The 18261-nt window shown below is 41.0% G+C and overlaps 1 protein-coding gene across 1 annotated transcript; it reads left to right on the forward strand.

Annotated features, from left to right (window-relative positions):
• The first annotated feature begins 6099 nt into the window (after positions 1 to 6099).
• Positions 6100 to 18246, forward strand: MRPS15 (mitochondrial ribosomal protein S15). Its single transcript, XM_044671495.1, has 8 exons — positions 6100 to 6280; positions 6683 to 6733; positions 7425 to 7503; positions 8082 to 8130; positions 9969 to 10053; positions 15637 to 15695; positions 17278 to 17469; positions 18070 to 18246. The coding sequence occupies exons 1-8, from the start codon at positions 6166 to 6168 to the stop codon at positions 18169 to 18171; spliced, it is 732 nt and encodes a 243-aa protein (XP_044527430.1). The 5' UTR covers positions 6100 to 6165; the 3' UTR covers positions 18172 to 18246.
• Positions 18247 to 18261: the final 15 nt, after the last annotated feature.

Here is an 18261-nt window from a genome sequence, read left to right on the forward strand (position 1 = left end):
ATAAGGTCATTTACCCCTAATTTATACCATCTATTTACCATTCCATTTCTTAGCCAGTACCTGATTATTTTGATAAGTACTGCTTTATAGTACAATTTGAGATCTGTTACTACCAGACCACCTTCCTTTACATTTTTTTCATTAATATTCTTGATTTTCTTGATCTTTTGTGCTTCTAAGTGAATTTTGTTATTATTGTTTCTAGTTCTATAAAATAATTTTTAATAATTGGATTGGTATGGCTCTAAGTAAGTAAATTAATGTAGGTAGAATTGTCATTTTTATTATATTAATTCAGCCTACCTATAAGCAATTAATATTTTTGTAGTTGTTTAGATCTGACTTTATTTGTGTGAAAAGTGTTTTGTAATTGTATTCATATAATTCCTGTGTTTGTCTTGGCAAGTAGATGCCCAAGTATTTTATATAGTCTAGAGTTATTTTAAATGGAATTTCTTTTGCTGCTGGACTTTGGTTTGTTGGTAATATATAGAAATGCTGATGATTTATCTGGGTTTATTTTGTAACTTGCAACTTTGCTAAAGTTATTAATTCTTTCAAGTAGATTTTTAGTTGATTCTTTGGAGTTCTCTAAGTATACCATCATATCATCTGCAGAGTGATGGTTTAGTTTCTTCATTGCCTACTTTAACTCCTTCAATTTCTTTTTCTTCTCTTATTGCTAAAGCAAGCATTTTCAGTACAATATTACATAGTAGTGGTAATAATGGGCATCTTTGCTTCATCTCTGATCTTATTGGGAAGGTTTCTAACTTATCCTCATTACAAATAATACCTTCTTAAGGTTTTAGATAGATATTATTTATCATTTTAAAGACAGACCTATTTATTTCTATGTTTTCTAGCGATTTTAATAGGAATGAGTGCTATGTCGAATGCTTTTTCTGTATCCACTGAGATAATCATGTGATTTCTGTTAGCTGGGTTATTGATAATAATTATGCTAATAGTTTTCCTAATATTAAACCAGCATTGTATTCCAGGTGTAAATCCTATCTAGCATAATGAATGATCCATGTGATATATTGTTGTAGTCTCTTTACTAGTATTTTATTTAAGATTTTTGCATCGAGATTCATTAAGGAAATTAGATAATAATTTTCTTGCTCTGTTTTTGTTCTTCTCGACTTAGATATATGCATCATATTTGTGTTATAAAAAAGAATCTGGTAGGAGTCCTTTGCCTATTTTGCAAAATACTTTATATAGTATTGGGTTTACATGTTTGAAAGAATTCATTTATGAAACCATCTGGCCCAGGAGATTTTTTCTTAGGAAGTTTTTTGATGGTTTGTTTCTTTTTCTAAGATGGAATTATTTAAGTGTTCTATTTCCTCTTTTGTTAATCTGGGTAATTTATACTTTTTGTAAATAGTCATTCATCTTACCTAGATTATCAGATTTATTGGCATATAATTGAGCAAAATAGCTTCTAATGATTGCTTTAATTTCCTCTTCATTGGTGGTGAATTCACCCTTTTCATTTTTGACACTGGTAATTTGATTTTCTTGTTTCATTTTTAAATCAAATTAATCAATTTTTTATCTATTTGTTTTTTTTATAAAACCAACTCCTAATCTTATTTATTAGTTCAATAGTTCTCTTACTTTCAATTTTATTAATTTCGCCTTTGATTTTTACATTTCTGATTTAGTCTTTAACTGGGGTTTTTTAAATTTATTCTTCTTCTAGTTTTTTAGTTACATGTCCAATTCATTGATCTGCTTTTTTCTCTATTTTATTGATGTAAGTATTTAGAGATATAAATTTGGGGTATAACACTCCATCTCTAAAAAGTTCGCCATCACTGCCCTAGTACATGGTTAATTTTTGTGTAGGTACCATGTACTGCTGAAAAGAAGGTATATTCCTTTTTATCTCCATTCAGCTTTCTCCAGAGAAACTATTAAATCTAACTTTTCTAAGATTCCATTCACTTCCTTTACTTCTTTCTTGTTTATTTTTTGGTTAGACTTATCTACTTCTGAGAGAGGAAGGTTGAAGTCCTCTACTAGTATAGTTTTACTATTTCCTCCTGACGCTCATTTAATTTCTCCTTTAAAATTCTGGAGGTTATACCATTTGATGCATATATGTTTAGTATTGATATTACTTCATTGTCTATAGTACATTTTATCAAGATATACTTTCCTTCCCTATTTCTTTTAATTAGATCTCTTTTTGCTTTAGCTTTGTCTGAGATCATGATTATTACTCCTGTTCTTTTTTACTTCAGATGAAGTACCACAGATTCTGCTCTATCCCCTTACCTTTCCTCTCTTGGGTCTTCCTGCTTCAAATATGTTTCTTCTAAATAACATTTTGTAGGATTCTAGTTTGTAATCCACTCTGCTCATTTTTCCAGGCTTTTTTTTTAAACTTTTACTTTTATCTTAAAGATGAGCTCTGTTCTCAGGGTAGAGAGTGTACTCTCTTAAACTTCAGTTTTTCCTTACTTTTACCTTCACCTCTAATTCTAGGTTTCTGCAAGTATCAATTCTTCCAAGGTGGTATGATGGCCTGTGGGCTGGGAGCTTTGAAAGTCACCTCCAGATACTGATTCAGTCTCCTCCAGGGACTGCTGATGGCTTGCAGGGGTCAGAACACTATAAATTAACTTGTGCTAGGGCTTAGGGCAGGGGTCGACAAAGTATGGCTCTCAAGTCATATCTGACTCCACCTCCCTAACAGCCAGTCCTGGCAGAGCCCCAGGATGTGCCCCAGGGGGCCCTTCAGCCCCTGCCCCATATTCCAGTGCCTTCCACCTCCATCCTCCTCCTTCCGCAGGTGTTTATGGCTCTCACGGCCAAAAAGGTTGCCAACCTTTGGCTTGGGGCTTCACCTTCAGCCTATACAGGGCTCTGGACCACTCCTTAGGCTAGCATCAGCCAGGTGCACCATGGACTGCCTTGTGCTGGAGTTGTGCTGAAGTTTGGGTTTTCACTGAAGGCTTAGGCAGGGGTTCAGAGCCTCATTCTAGGCCTCTTCTAGCCAAGTGGACTGTAGACTGCCCTGCAATGGAGCTTGGGAGCCCACTGACGCTTGTGCTAGGGTTTGGCACTTCAAGGGGTGGGCGTGGGGTGCTCTCCTGTTGGTTTAAGCTAAGTCTTCAGGTCTCAAAGTTGGCTTGGGCACAGATTCAGAAGCTGAAGCAGAAGGTAGAGAGTAGAAAGCTTACTGCTGGCTTATGACAGCATTCTTTGCTGCCAACTGTGCTCCCCTCTCACCCTAGTGAAATAGATTCTCTCTGCCTACCTTTCAAGTTGTCTACTCCAGAGAGTTGCTTTACTCTATCCCCTTGTTGGTTCTGTCACTCCAGTATTCATTTTGAAGTATTATTTTAACATTAGTTGGAAAGAATTCTCAGAACAGTTCCAGCTTTTCATCCTTCTACTCTACCTTGACCCTGCCTGAGTAGCAAGCAATTTCAAGAAAAAAAGGGGCTGTAAATTTCTTGGCAACAGAGCCTGTGTCATTTTTCATTTTTGTATTCCTAGGAGCAATGAGCACTGTACACTAAACATAGTAAGCGCTTAATTAAATTGACTACATTATGAACTTAGGAGGAGTTCAGAGAATGATAGACTTAGAGAAAGTAGGCACCAAAGAGATCATCCAGTCTAATTCTAATTTTACTAAGAATCAGAAAAATGAAGTGATTTGCCTAAGAATAAAATAGTAGCAGCTAGAGCTGGAATTTAAAGAACCTGCATTATTGAATTCTAGGGCTAGAGATAGAGGAGACCTCAGAGGCAACCTAGTTACAGGATCATTTGGAGTCAGAGGGAAACTCACAAGTCATATAGCCTCCCTCCTCATTTTATAGATAAGGAAACTGAGTCTCAAGGCCACATAAACAGCAAGTGCCCAAGGTAGGGTATGAATCCAGATCCTCTGCTTTCAAATCCAATTGGACAAATTCCATTGTGTCCTCATGCTGCATATGAAAGTGATATGACAACCCACCATTAGCAACAAAATGGGTCTTGTCCTTATAGTGGACCTCCATCATCCTCAGACCTATTGCTTCCACAAATACAAGACTAACATTAAATCTTGTTTCAGGAAAAATTCTCTCTCAAAGTTATTGAAATCATATTCCAAATAATTTGTTTTTATGGCTAGGTACTCTAGTTCATTATAGCATCAACAAATAAAAGGCAATGTGGGAACCTGGATTTTTTCTTTAAGAGAAAAAGATAGTAATAGTCCTGTATATGTGTGTATATATATATATATATATATATATATATATTTTTTTTTAAGTTTAATACACCTGTTAAAACAGTAAATTTTTTTTAGGAGTTAAGCAAAGATTGTAAATCTATGACATGATTCTAAGTTATGACTTGGATAAGGCATAGTAATATAGAACAGTAGCCAGAAAGAAGGGCAAAATGAAGAACCTGAGCAACAATATGGGAGAGAATGAATTTTAAGTAGTTGAAAAAGGAGAAGTCAGGGAAGGGAAATGAAATCAATAAAATACAACCTACTTGACCACAGAGACTATTTCCAAAGGGTTTGGGGGATTTTTGAGAAAAGATAACACAGGTAAAGTGCCTAAAAATCTTAAAGCATTATATAAACCCCACAGCCTAGAGCTGGGCCAGGCATAGGGTAAACATTTTTAAAAGGCTTGCTCTTCATTCTAGAACCCAATTTGTAGTTATGCTAAGAGAGCAACTAAAATGTACATATTCCAGAGATTTCACTGCTAAGCTGTGACAGAAGGAAGTCAATAGCAAAAACAAAGATTCTATTCCAAAATAAATATAGATCTCAGATATAGAGCTAAATATAAATAGGCCATATCTAGATAAATAGTATCTATATTATATCTATGAACATGTAGCACAGATATAATATATTATATATAATTACATATAATATAGACAATATCTATAAAGTATAAATATCTGTATATGTATAGATACTATCTATATATTTGTGTTTGTGTATGTGTGTCAGCACTTTTTGTATTAGCAAAGAAATGGAAACAAAGTATATGCTCACCGGTTATGGAAATGATTGGATAAACAAGGTGTGGTACATTAATGTAATGATATATTACTGTACTTTATAAAACAATGAATACTGAATAAGAAGAAGCATGAGGAAGATATGGATTCATACAAGGTGAAGAAAGCAGAACCAAGAAAACAATAGACAAAAATGCCTAGAACTGTGGCAAGGAAACAATGAAAACTGAATGCCATGAAGTTATAATGACTAAATCTGGGCCAAATGATAAGACATGAGAAGTCACCTCCCTTCCTACTTGACAGAGATAGGGAAACTAAGCAGAGCTAATACTGTTCGACTTAGTTCATTTGTGGATTAATTTTTCTGACCTTTTGTTTTCTTTTACTTTCCAGAGGCCAGGCATTCGGGGAATATTGGGATGTAAAAACAAAAGACAACCAGCTAAAATGTATTTTTTAAAAAGCCTGTTGAATGAATGCCCAGAGTAAGAACCATCCATAGAATCACAGACTGTCAGCAATAGAAGAGCCGGTAGAGAGAAGTCCTACTCCTGCCTTTTCCTCCCCTTTTATCTATCTCCAATTTATCCTGTGTGCAGGGCTCTTTTTAACATAGTTGTACAAATGTTGTTTCTCCCATTAGGTTGTGAGTGCCTTGAGAGCGGAGACTGTCTTTTGCCCTCTTTTGTATCCTCGGAGTTTACCACAGTGCCTGACACAGAGTGGGAGCTTAATTAATATTTATTCACTGACCACCGATGGGAGAAACTGAGGCCGAGATTGGGGAATAAACTGCCCGAGATCCAGCCCAAAGCTCCTGCCTCCCTGGTCAAGGAGCCTTTCTCAGCACAGAGCGTCAAAGACAATGATGATGAATATGATCGCTATTATTTATATAGCGCTTCAGAGTTTCTGCATTTAGATGCAGAAAGGGGGCAGAATATAGGGTCATTCTGGAGGAGAATTAAAAATTTGAACTCAGTCCTAACACTTTTGAAAGGGAGCTGCCGCAATTCTATCGATGTGCTCGACCATCCTCCGCGCCTGCCTGGCGGCCACACTCGATTAGCTGTGCCTGAGCTAACATGGCCGCGCCCATGTGAGCTATCCTCTTGCTTGCTGGGTCTGTTTGGCGGCGCCAGGCCGCTGGGGACCGTAATGCTGAGGGCGGCACGAATATCGCTCCCGTGGGTCAGAGCTCAGGCCCGGTCCCTGGTATTCGGGCCAGCTGCCGGAGCAGCCGCTGGGCCTCAGCTCGCCCTCCGGCCTCCTGGTGAGGAGAAGGACTGCGAGAAATCAGGCGGCAGGGGTCGTAGAGAAAGGGCAGCAGCGACAGGAAAGAAGGGGCGGAGAAGGATGAGAGAACCGGGCTGGCTGGGAGGTGCGCGAGGAAGGACCTGGAAAGAAATTGGGCGGCGGAGGAGAAATCAGGCGGTGGTTCCTGGGAGGAAAACGGGTTTGAAGTGCGACAATGAAGAAGAACCAGGAAAGAAATCAGGCTGCGGGGCCAGTGAAGAAAGGGGAGAGAAACCAGGCGGCTAGGCGAAGTCAGTGAGGAAAACAGGAGACTCGGCTGGTGTTTAGACATGCGAACTTTTGAGTAAAAGAGAAATCAATTGGGCTTTTAAGGACTATTTCCAACCCCTCTCCCCCTTTCTCATCTTTCCCTTTCTAGGAAATGGCCTCCTCCTCCAAGCAGCCCGAACCTATGCAGATAAGAAACCAGGTTAGTGACCCTTAGTTAGGCTACTGGCCAGCCAGGGCTGCAGCTGGCCGAGGAACTGAACGGAAAGAGCCCTGATGCTAGAGGCTTTAAGGAAGCCCATGGGCGTCCCAGCAGAGAGGGACTCATTCTCCCCATAGTGGGCCAAGCCATTCGTGTGTATCTTAACTCCAAAGGATTGTTGCAACTCCAGCCCTTGGTAAGGGCCGAGTCCTAAATCACTCTCCCATCTCAGGAAAGCCTTCCATTCCCCCTGTTCTAAGCCTTTCACTCTGAAACCATCCTGTTTAGAGTTGTTTTCCTATATGCTTCCTTTTTAGACTGGGAGCCCCCTAAAAGCAGGGACCTCCTTTTTCTCTTTCTTGTATTCCCTACACTTAGGACCAGACCTGACACCCAATTGATATGTAACAAACATTTATTGATGAATTTAAATGGTGTATATATATAAATAAGAATTCCAGAACTTTAGCACTAGAAAAGGCCTTAATTTCCTAACATCATCTAGGCCAGTCATAGCCCCTGCCACCTCCCAATTTTTGCTGAGTCTCTGAGACTAAAAGACTTGCCCAAATTTTTCATATTCAGTGATCTCCTGTCCCCAAGTATCCCTAGGTACTGTTGGGGCTCTTTGGGGACAGATAGGTAAGGGTGAGAATTAATTTTCCATGCTTTCCTTTTGTGACTGCCTTAGTAATCCAGTCCAGCCAGATGGATGACCTGCCTTCATCCTTGCTGATAAAAGATTATCAGAACGTCCCAGGAATTGACAGGTATGTATATCATGATCTAGAGGTAGAATGTAGGGGAAAGAAGTAGGGAGAGCCAATTGTTTTGAAGAACTGAATCACCCATATCTCACCCATATCACAAATTGACTTTTCAGTAGTTGAATAGGAAGTAGTAGAATGGAGCTTCTTAGTGAAGATCAAGGTAATCAGAAAGCAAGAAAAGTGATCTGGAGAGATGAAGGTATTGGCCATTCCCTTCAGTCATTCACATTCCATTCAGACATATCACAAGTAGAAAAAATAAATGATATGAGCTTTTAAGTATTTTAGGCTAACCTATATTCTGGTTAATACTAAAGTCCTGCCTCCTCTATGACAGGACAGCCTCAGTTTCCTGCTGTTATTTATCACAATAGATCATTCTACACAGTCCCTCTAAAAGCACAATCTGTCACAATTCTTCTAATTCTTGGAGAGAAGATCATTTTCTCCAAGGAGGTTACTGTTCTGCTTTGGAAAGAGATTCCAGGATACTGTGATCTTCCAGACTAACTCAAAATGTAGAGCTCCCTCCCACCATATCCATTCTGAGGTTCTGTACCATTGTGGTCTCCCTGCAGGACTGATGATATTGTGAAAAGACTCTTATCCCTGGAAATGGCCAATCAGGTGAGTGTCTTCTCACCTCTTCTGAGCACTTTTTTCCTCTGCCATCTTCTTGTCAAAGCACATCTGTGACTTATTTTCAGAACAGGGTGTACAGTGGTGGTCTGCAGTGTTTTCTTTGTGGTATTTATTTCCCCTGGCTTTAAACCCAAATGTAGATATGTTGAACACCAAGTGTAATTTGCTTTTATAATATTGACGTTGTTGAGCAGAATTATTTAAGGGATTCATTTGTTTCAAAAGAGGAGTTGGCTAATGGAAAGAGAATCGCTTTGGGCTTGGGAAGCCTGGGTTCTAGTGTTGACCCTGCCATTTATTTTGTGACTTTAGACAAACCCCAACTCTCTCAATTTCCTGATCTATAAATCAAAGAAAATAGGTTCATAGATTCATAGGTTTAGAGCTGAAAAGACCCTCAGAGATCAGGTAGTCTAACCCCTGTACAAAGAAGTTTGAAATAGTAGTCTGGGAAGTACAATGATTCACTTATGGTCACATACTAAAGTGGCAGATCCAGAGTTCAAAGCAAGATCTTCCAACCCCAAAATCAGTGCTCCTGCTACTCTACTGTACTGCCTCCCCAGTCACCTGTTTCACAGGGTTGTGAGAAACAAATGAGGCCACAGTTAAAAGGTATTTAATATACTACAAAAGCCGTATATGAAATGTCAGCTAATTTATAATTGTAACTTATGGAAGGGAAACACAGGTCCTTCTAGTGATGAAGATGGCACTCATCTCACTTTGCTTCCTGTCCCCAGTGTGATGTCAGGCTCATCCTCCATCTTTCAACAAAATATTTATTAAGGGTCTGCCTCAGACACAGTTCTTCCTGGCTCTAAGGCCAGCTACTTCCCCACTATATCCTACTGCCTCTGACAGATATTGGCTGTGTGACCTTCAGCAAATCACTTCAACCTCATAGTGCCCTAGGTTGGAGGTGTCAAACTTGAGATGCACAACACTCTTTAATTATAGCCAGAACCAAATTAAAATGTAATTTGAAAATGCTTAACAAAATGAATCAAATATAGAAAATATTACATTTTAAAGCTAAGACATTATGTATTCTATTGGTAATCTTTATATACATTTCATGGCCTCCCTATTCAAGTTGACCCCACTGCTCTGATAAGACTTTTAACCCTTATCTTCCATCTTATAATCAATACTGTGTATTTGTTCCAAGGGAGAAGAGTAGTAAGGGCTAGGCAGTGGGCATTAAATGACTTGCTAAGGGTCTCACAGCTAGGAAGCCTCTGTCTAAGGTCAAATTTGAACCCAGGAAGGACCTCCCATCTCTAGACCTGGTTCTCAGTCCACTGAGCCAGCTAACTCCATAGCTCCACCCCCAAACCCCCAGGAACACTCTTAAGATTCTAAGTTTTAGAGAAGACACCATCAAGAACCCTCAGGTGACTCAGTGGATTGAGAGACAGAAGGTCGTGGGTTCAAACCTGGCCTCAGACACTTCCTGGCTCTGTGACCCTGGGCAAGTCACTTAACCCCCATTGCCTAGCCCTTACCACTCTTCTGTCTTGGAACCAATACACAGTATTGATTCCAAGATGGAAGGTGAGAGTTTTTAAATTAAAAAAAGAAAAAGAACTCCCAGGCTCCATCTTTGTGTACTCTGGTTGCTTTTTACTGAACTTCCTTGGAGTCAGTCCTCTTTAATTCCTGGGGGTCTGGGCTATGACCTTTTCTAAGACAGTTCTCCACTGCAGTATCCCAAGAAGTGTGAACATGGGCAGTAGTTGGAGGAAGGGAATGAAATGTGTTTTGAGGATGAAAGGGCTCAGACCATGCAGAAGAATCTTTTTTGTTTGTTCCCCCACTAGAAGGAGAAGATGAAGATAAAGACTGAGCAGCTGCTAAATAAGATGTCAATAAATCCAGAAGACACCAAATCACTGGAAGCTCGAGGTTGGTTAGAGGGTGAATGGGGGGCATGAGCATGAAATGACCTATTTTCCAACACAGGTTTTAGGGCCCTATTCAACACGGGTGGTTATGGGAGTTGAAATCTGGCTTGGGAAAGGAAAAAAGAGATGAGTGACCAAGAAAAATGAAAGTTATCTTCTGTTCCTAAAACTACCAGATACTCAGGTTCGCAAACTACCTGTCATCCTTGACTCTTCACTCTTTCCCTCTACCTCCACCCCATTTCCAGTCTATTTAAAGGCTGGTCAATTTTATCTTTTGGACATTGCTAGAATATAGTCCTGTCTTTCCTTTGTTGTTGCCACTGACCTGGTAAAACTTCCATCACTAAACCCTTGAGTTATTTCAGTAACCTTCTGATAGGTCTCCTGCCTCAAGTCTGCCCACTCAGAGCTTCCTTAAGAACAAATCTGACTTGGGGCAACTGGGTGGCTCAGTAGATTGAGAGCCAGGCTAGAGGTGGGAGGTCTTATATTCAAATATGACCTCAGACACTTCCTAGCTGTGTGACCCTGGGCATATCAGACACCTGCCCTCAGCATTTTTACCAGCTCTGCCCCACACTGGGAACTCTCTTCCTCTCATCAACTTCTGGTTCCTTTGGCTTCCTTCCAGCTTCAACTAAAATCTCGCCTTCTACAGGAAGACTTTTCCCATCCCTTCTACTCCTAGTGGCATCCCTTTAAGATTACCTTCCACTTACACTATATATCTTGTTTTCTATAAAGTTTGCTTGCATGTTTTCTCCCCCAGTAAAATATGAGCTCCTTGAGAGCAGGGACTATTTTGGCCTTTCTTTGTCTTCCTTGTACCTGACCCATAGTAGGTGCTTAATAAGTTATTGTTGATTGACTATGGACTGCAGCTGTTCCCTCTGGTGTATTGAGAGCATTGAGAGGCGGGAGAGGTGCCTGACTCTCACCTCCTCCATTTTACCTGTATCCTTGCTAGTAAGTGTTCTGTGCCTTGAGCCAGTTATCCTCCAAGTGAGGCCCAAAACCTTGTCATAGGATTATAGAATTGGAGAGTTGGAAAAGGCCTCAGGGGCCACCTATTCCAACCCATCCCCAATAGGAATCTACAGTTCCATATCTGACACATGCTCATCTACCTTCTGCTTGAACCCTTCTTATAAGGAAAGCCCACTTCCTCTTAAAGCAGCCCATTCCATTTTGGACAACTCCACTTGTTAGGAAACTTTGTCTCATGTCAAAACTAAATTTATACTTTGCAACTTCTATCTGTTGCTCCACATTGTGCTCTTGGGGGCCAAAAAAAAAAGAACAAATCTAATCCCTCTTCCACATGGCAGTCTTTCATATAATCAAAGGCAGTCACCATATTTATCTCCCTCCTCTCAAACCTCCAATTTCTCTAGTCTTTTCTTCTCCAAGCTAAACATCCTTAATTCCTTCATCTATTGTTCATGTGACATGGACCCATGATTGGCGAAAGCGTGATACAGATGCAGAGCCAGCACTTAGGAAACTGCTCTGTTCCCCCTCTTCCCAGCTCCTCAGGATATTTTTTGCATGCCCCACCCCTCTGTCCAGCCGCCCAAAGCATGCACTTTCTACCTCTGCTCTCTAGGGTAATTCAGGGGGCTCACAGGCAGCTTGAAGTTGCAGTTTGAGCACCTGAACTTGATAACCTTCACCAACACTGACCTAACTCCTTCTTACATTTCCAGTCTTCTTACACCTTATTTCTCATTATGTACCCTTTAATCCAGTGCACCGGCCTCTTGGCTTCCAACTCTTCTCCAGGCATTCTCCTTACTGTCGTCGTCCCCCCCCCCCGGGATATTCTCCTTCCTCCACTCTGATTACTGACCTCTCTGGCTTCCTTTAGGTTCCAGTTAAATTCCCATCTTATAGACAAAGTCTTCCCAAATCCTTCAATTCCAGTGCCTTCCCTCTATTAATCATGTCTTATTTGTCCTGTGTATAGCTTGCTTTGTTTATATTTGTTTGCATGTTGTCTCCCCCATTAGATTGTAAGCTCCTTGAAGAAAGGGAACTGTCTTTTGACTTCTTTGATTCCCCAACCTTTTACACAGTGCCTGGCACATAAAGTAGATACTTAATAAATGTTGACTGATTGGTTGGTTGGTTGATTGCCCACCTTTCACTGGATGCTTCAGCTTATCCATGTCTTTCCTAAAATCATGACTCCCAAAACTGAACTGAATTAGTGGAGCTGGTATGGCCAGATAAGGGTAAAGAACAGTGAAACTGTCCTGTGGTCTCTCCTGTGGTCAGTGCTGGCAGTAGGTCAAGTCTTATATTTTTGTTGCTGGGGAAAGCTGATCATTAAGAATCAGATTGGAATCTAGTTAGTTTCTCAGTAAGAACCACCCTACTTCCCTGTCCATTCTGGCATATTTTTGAGTCGGGATAAAAGAGAATGGGTGATCTTTGGGCTCTTTTATCTTGTTTAAGTGAACCAGGGACCAAACCACTTTGGGATCTCCTATCATCTCAGCTGTAAAAACTACATCTGCTAAAGAAACTGCAACCTAAAGTAGGGGCAGCTGGGCTAGCTCAGTGGATTGAGAGCCAGGCCTAGAGACGAAAGGTCCTAGGTTCAAGTCCGGGCTCAGACACTTCCCAGCTGGGTGACCCTGAGCAACTGTGTGACCCATTGCCTACTGGTTGTGGCCCTATGCTCCTAGAATGGAGCCCCAGGATAAAAAATAAAAAAAAAATCATCTCAGCTGTGCTATTTACTATGTAAGTGATCTTAAACAAATCCCTTACCCTCTCTAGATTGTAAATGCCTCATATATAAAAGAATGATGATATCTAAGGCCCCTTTAAGTTATTAGTCTTTGCTCTGTGCTCCAGCATTCCTCTCTCAAGCCTCTCCCAACTCTGACTCTCCATGTCCTAAGGACCCTCTCTGCTCTGATATTGCTATGTTTTAAAGTTCCTTCTAACTTGGATTTTATTCTGTTGCTCTTTAAATCTTATAAAAGGGGAAAATGGGAAAGATTATGGTTGAACTGGATATTTTAAAGTTTGGTTGCCAGGAATTGATTACTCAATTCCAAAATAAAAGACCCAAGTCAGGATGACTTTTATGGTGGTTTATTTACAATTAGGAAGGTTGAAGGTAGGGAAAAATGAGAAGAGAGAAACTCTGGCCTGGACCAATGGCCCAAACCAGGTAGGGCTTCAGAGGCCCCAGCAGAAGGGGCATAGAGGTTAATTAAACAAGGCTTCTAGCCACGAGGCCTTCTCTAAGACAAGAGGCCTCTTGAGGCTAGGGCCTCCAGAAACACCAAGGGAAAGAGAATCAGCCTAACTTACCCACATGACAATTCAAAAGGAAGCAGTCTGAGGTCTCACTCGAGCTCCTCCAACCCCAAGTTCAAAAGACAAAAGGCCCTCACAGGAAGTTACCATCATATTTAGAAGATAGCAGTTTTCGTCACTTCCTGCATCCACCTCCAGTTTTTTGTGGACAAATGGCAGCCTTAACTTTGTTTTGGACTGCCCAGGGGCAGTCACTTGTTTTTAATTTGTCACTTACTATCACTTGTGGATCACAGACTTAATTCTAAGTTGGGTGAGGTGACATTATTCCTGGTGGCTAAAGTCTAAAGAATGAATGAGGGTAAACTAATTCCATTTACATAGTCTCCTCCTCTCTTTGGGCACAGTCTCCTACATAAAATTAAGGAATTGGACTTTAGTATTCGTAAGGTCTTTTCCAATTCCAACATCCCACCATCCTGGTTTTCATCCCCTCTCCTGCCCCACTAGGCACTGGGCTGTTTATTACAATTTCCTTTTCACTCATGTCACCCAAACTTTACTTCCTCTCCTATCCTTTGGTCAGTTTCTTTTTATCAAATGATAAGTTTCTAAATCAAAGAGACCCATATAAAGGTTCGGAGGGCCTGCTTCCAGAACCTTCTGGCCTTGCTTGGGGAAGGTGGCCTCAGTTTTCCCTATTCTCTAGCAATTCTGCCTGTGTGGTCTGAGTTTTACTCTGATGGCAGTAGAACCACTCCACTTTCCCTTACTTTGCTGCTACAGTACAACTCTCAGGACTGATAGGAAAATGTCAATCAATCAGGCAGATATTTCCTAAGTACATACCGTGTGCCCCATTTCTCTATTGTCGATGAGACACCAATACATAAGTAATTGATTCCTGCCAAGAACAAAATACACTAGAGCTCATGGACCACCTGTGAGATACTTCCTAGCCATGTTGGAAGAGTCGTGCTTTAAGGGAGCTAGTCCTTAAGGCAGTTCTACTCCCGACCTCTTTTTACCCAAGAGCAGCTCTAATTTTTAAAAAGCAATGTGTCATGAGTCAGTCTTGAGAGAGGCCCATTAGCCAATGGTTTCTCATCAAGGAGCCATCTCAACTCTCAGAACTGCTCTCTTCCATATCTGCCCAACCTGGGGTGCCACTGTTCAAGGGCCTCATCTCTTTGCCATCTTCTGCTTTTTCTGCCCTGACTCTGCAATAGCAACCTCATGTACCCACAGAAATGAAGCAAGAACTTGAGGAAGGATGTGCAAGGGGTGGGGACAGAGGAGGGGGGGGTGCCAGCCACCTTGCCATGTTACTAAGGACGGAGTGAGAACTGACAAATGGGTGGAATCATCAGCTCTGGAAAGGGCAGCAATTTGTCCAGGGTCCTATATCAGTCTCCCAGCAGGACCTCAAGCTGAAGTCTCCTGACTTATAGGCTACACCCCGCCCTACCCTACTATCCAAAAGGCTTGATGGAGCCCAAAGCCTTTGGGATCAGACCACAAGCACCCTGTAAAATGTTAGTAATTGGCCAGCACTGGGCCACTGACCTCTGATACATACTAGCTTTATGACCTTGGGCAAGTCACTGAAGTCTCAGTGTTTTAGCCAACCCTCTAAGGTTCTAAGTCACTGTAGATGTACTGATAGTGAATCCTCTGAGGGAGCTTCCACAGGATTCCATCTCCCCTCTGAAGGTGTAGGTAAATGGATATAAACTGCCCAAGTTTGGACTCCTTTGATCTCTGTGGTCACCCTCAACTCTATCAATAAATAATTATTAAGTGCTTATTATATATACCCACCTTGTGCTAAATGCTGGAGATACCAAAAGAGGCCTAAATCAGCCCCTGCCCTCCAGGAGTTTACAGTCTAATAATGGGAGATTATGTGCAAACAACTTTATACAAATAAGTGTTATGCAGGATAAATAAACAATTAGGGGAGGGAAGGTACTGCAATTGAGAGGGGTTGGGGGAGGCTTCCTATAGAAGGTGGGATTGTTAAAACAAGCCAGAGAGGTAAGTGGTTGGAGGGGAGGAGGGAGAGCATTCCAGGTAGGGGAAATGCCTTTGAGGATTCCTAGAGGAGAGAGATGGAGTATCTACTATCCAGGAGAATTGTTTAATCTCCCCAGTCTCATTTTCTTAATCTGTAATATGGGAAGACTAGCACAGAAAGGATATTTTTACTAGATCCAGGATACCTGCCCTGAATGAAATACAAAAAGATTCTGTGGCTCTTGGGTTCTGGCTGCTTGCTGACCTGACCTCTTGTGGTTTGGTATTATAGTTACAAGACTGACAGTCAAGATCCGCAATTATGAGGAACACATGCAGAAACACCGCAAGGTGAGCTGCCCTCACCTGTCCCTATGCCCCTCCATCCCCCCCCCCCGCCCCCCCATGGAGAGGTGGTAGCATTTGGAGTCAACAGGCCCCAGTTCAGATTCTACTTTTATTTGTTGGGGGGCGGGGAGTGGAGGTTTCTCATAAAACATTGATTGGTGTACTGGTAGAGGAAATGTTTTTATTGACATCTGAAGTAAACTGGATATAAAATTTTGGATAGCTTGGTTTTACCATATTATGCATAAAGATGCGTGCCTTTGTTTGCAAATGAGTATTTTTCCTTGGTATCCAATAGGATTGTTGCCTAGATATCAGCTTGTTTGTTAGATAGATACTCAGAAATTAACTGAGTTTTCCCATAAACCAAACTAAAAGAGATTTTGTGTATGATTATCACACATAACTGATATTAAATATCTTTAAATTGCTACTGGATTGTTTCTGTCATTTTGTGCTAATTAAGTTGACACTAGGTGGCACTAGTCAGCACACTGGCTGTGTGAACACAGGACAGTTATTCACTCTCCCTGAGCCTCATTTTCTTAATCTGTAAAATGGGAAGACTAGCACAGAAAGGATATCCCTTCCAAAATTATGAGGCTTAGTGAAATAGATTAGGTAGCACCCTTTGCAAACCTTCAAGCCTCGGTGACAGCTGTTATTGATATTCCATTCTCCAGGGAGAATCCCCATCACAAGAGTGGGCTGAGGCCCAGACCTTGACTTCAGAGGCAGCAAGGCAAAGTAGAAAGTAGGCAGGATTTAGAGTCGGGGGACATGTATTAGAATCCATACTCTTCTGGTTAACTTGCTAGGTTACCTTGGAAAAATCATTTAATATCGCTGGACCTCAATTCCTCATATGTAAAATCAAGAGATAGATTAGATGACCTCTGAGGTCCCTCTACCTTTACATCTGTGATCCTGAAAATCCTATTGGCCAAGAGGCAGCTAGGTGGTTCAGTGCATAGAGCACCAGACTTGGAGTCAGGAGGACCTGGGTTCAACTTTCCCCTTGGACACTTCCTAACCATGTAACCCTGAGCAAGTCACTTAATCCCAGTTGCCTAGCCCTTTCTGCTCATACTCAGTATTTGTTCTAAAATCCAAGATTAAGTGTTATCTTTTTTGTTTGTTTGTTTTTTTAATCCAATTGGTTACAGTTCTTGAGACTCCCCACCTCTGCAGCAATGAGGCAATGGGTAGGTCCTTAGCTCCTTTAAGCTTATATCTGAGCTTGTAGATACAGAATCTAGAGCTTGCCCACCAAGAATTCATGCATTCAGCAACCATATAATAAGTGCTAGACAATGAACTAGGTACTTGGGATAGGAGAACAAAACCAGAAATAGTCTTTGCCCTTGAGAACCTTACAATCTACTAGCATGGGGAAGGAAACTCAAGAAACCAACCACCACATTTGTAAGAAGGAGGCTTCATTGTTCAATCACATCTCAAGATCCCTATGTAGAATAATGGCAGTCTAAGGCATGAGACCATCAGGAAAATCTTGGTGTTCATAGGCCAGTCTTCCCTTGCTGCCCTTGACAGTTGTCAGTTCACTAATTAGATGCTTCTATAGGACAAGGCTCATAAGCGATGGCTGCTCATGTCCATTGACCAGAGAAAGAAACTACTCAAAAACCTTCGGCAGACCAACTTTGAGGTGTTTGAGAAGACATGTAAAGATCTGGGCATTGAGTACACAATTCCCCCTAGGTATAACCAGCCTAAGCACCGACGGTGGGTGGCTAAGAAGGCTTTTTGTATTAAGGTAAGAATCAGAAGCTAATTTATTTGGGGTGGTATGAGATGGGTTAGAGGAATAAGATGCTATTAGTGTGTCTAGTAGCACCATGGAATAGTCTTCATGAACTGAATTCAGTTTTGATGATTCTATTTTTCATCTTTGCTATTAAAACAACCTTTGACCTGCCAGAGAGGTAGCAGGTAGCTACTACTCAGGGAAAGAGAATGGGACTTCAATTATATAGAGAAAATCTGAATTCTAAGGAATCTGAATTGAGTGTTATCTTCAAGTATTCATAGGGCTGTCACATCAAGCAGGAGATATCAGACTTCTGCTTAGCCTTAAGAGAAAGCCTTGGGATGTGGAGAAAGGGAATTAGAGGGAGGCAGATTTTGACTTGATAAAAGGGAAAAACTTCCTACCATCAATGGGATTGACAACCTCAATAGGTAGTAAAGGTTCTTTGGAGGTAGAGACTGAATAATGAATTGGGCCAGAGGGGAATTTCCATATTTGGTCCTCTTCCTCTTGACCAAGATTCATCCAGATTCTGTTTAGACACCTCCATTGAGGAGTTTTATTTGCCTATAATCCAGGAACATTTCCTCTCATTTCTTCCAATAGGTTTTCCAGGAAGCACAAAAGCTGAAGAAGCTAAAGAAGAAAGAAGTAGAACTAAAGAAGAAAGAAACAAAGAAGCCAGAGACTCAGGAATCTTTAGTTTGATGGCCCAGTAGAAGTTGGCCCAATGATCTTGGGGCATTTAATCTAATATAAAAAAATAAATTAAGTTAAAACCTGGTCTTCCTTATGTCC

This window comes from Gracilinanus agilis, chromosome 3 (genome assembly GCF_016433145.1).
Source record: "Gracilinanus agilis isolate LMUSP501 chromosome 3, AgileGrace, whole genome shotgun sequence".
NCBI classification, from domain to species: domain Eukaryota; kingdom Metazoa; phylum Chordata; class Mammalia; order Didelphimorphia; family Didelphidae; genus Gracilinanus; species Gracilinanus agilis.

Excerpts from the sequence above, each read along its gene's own strand:
- MRPS15 (XM_044671495.1), top strand. The coding sequence starts at position 6,166 with ATGCTGAGGGCGGCACGAATATCGCTCCCGTGGGTCAGAGCTCAGGCC. Across the intron at positions 6,281-6,682 it reads GCTCGCCCTCCGGCCTCCTG|GAAATGGCCTCCTCCTCCAA; the intron begins GTGAGGAGAAGG and ends TTCCCTTTCTAG. Across the intron at positions 10,054-15,636 it reads CAAATCACTGGAAGCTCGAG|TTACAAGACTGACAGTCAAG; the intron begins GTTGGTTAGAGG and ends TTGGTATTATAG.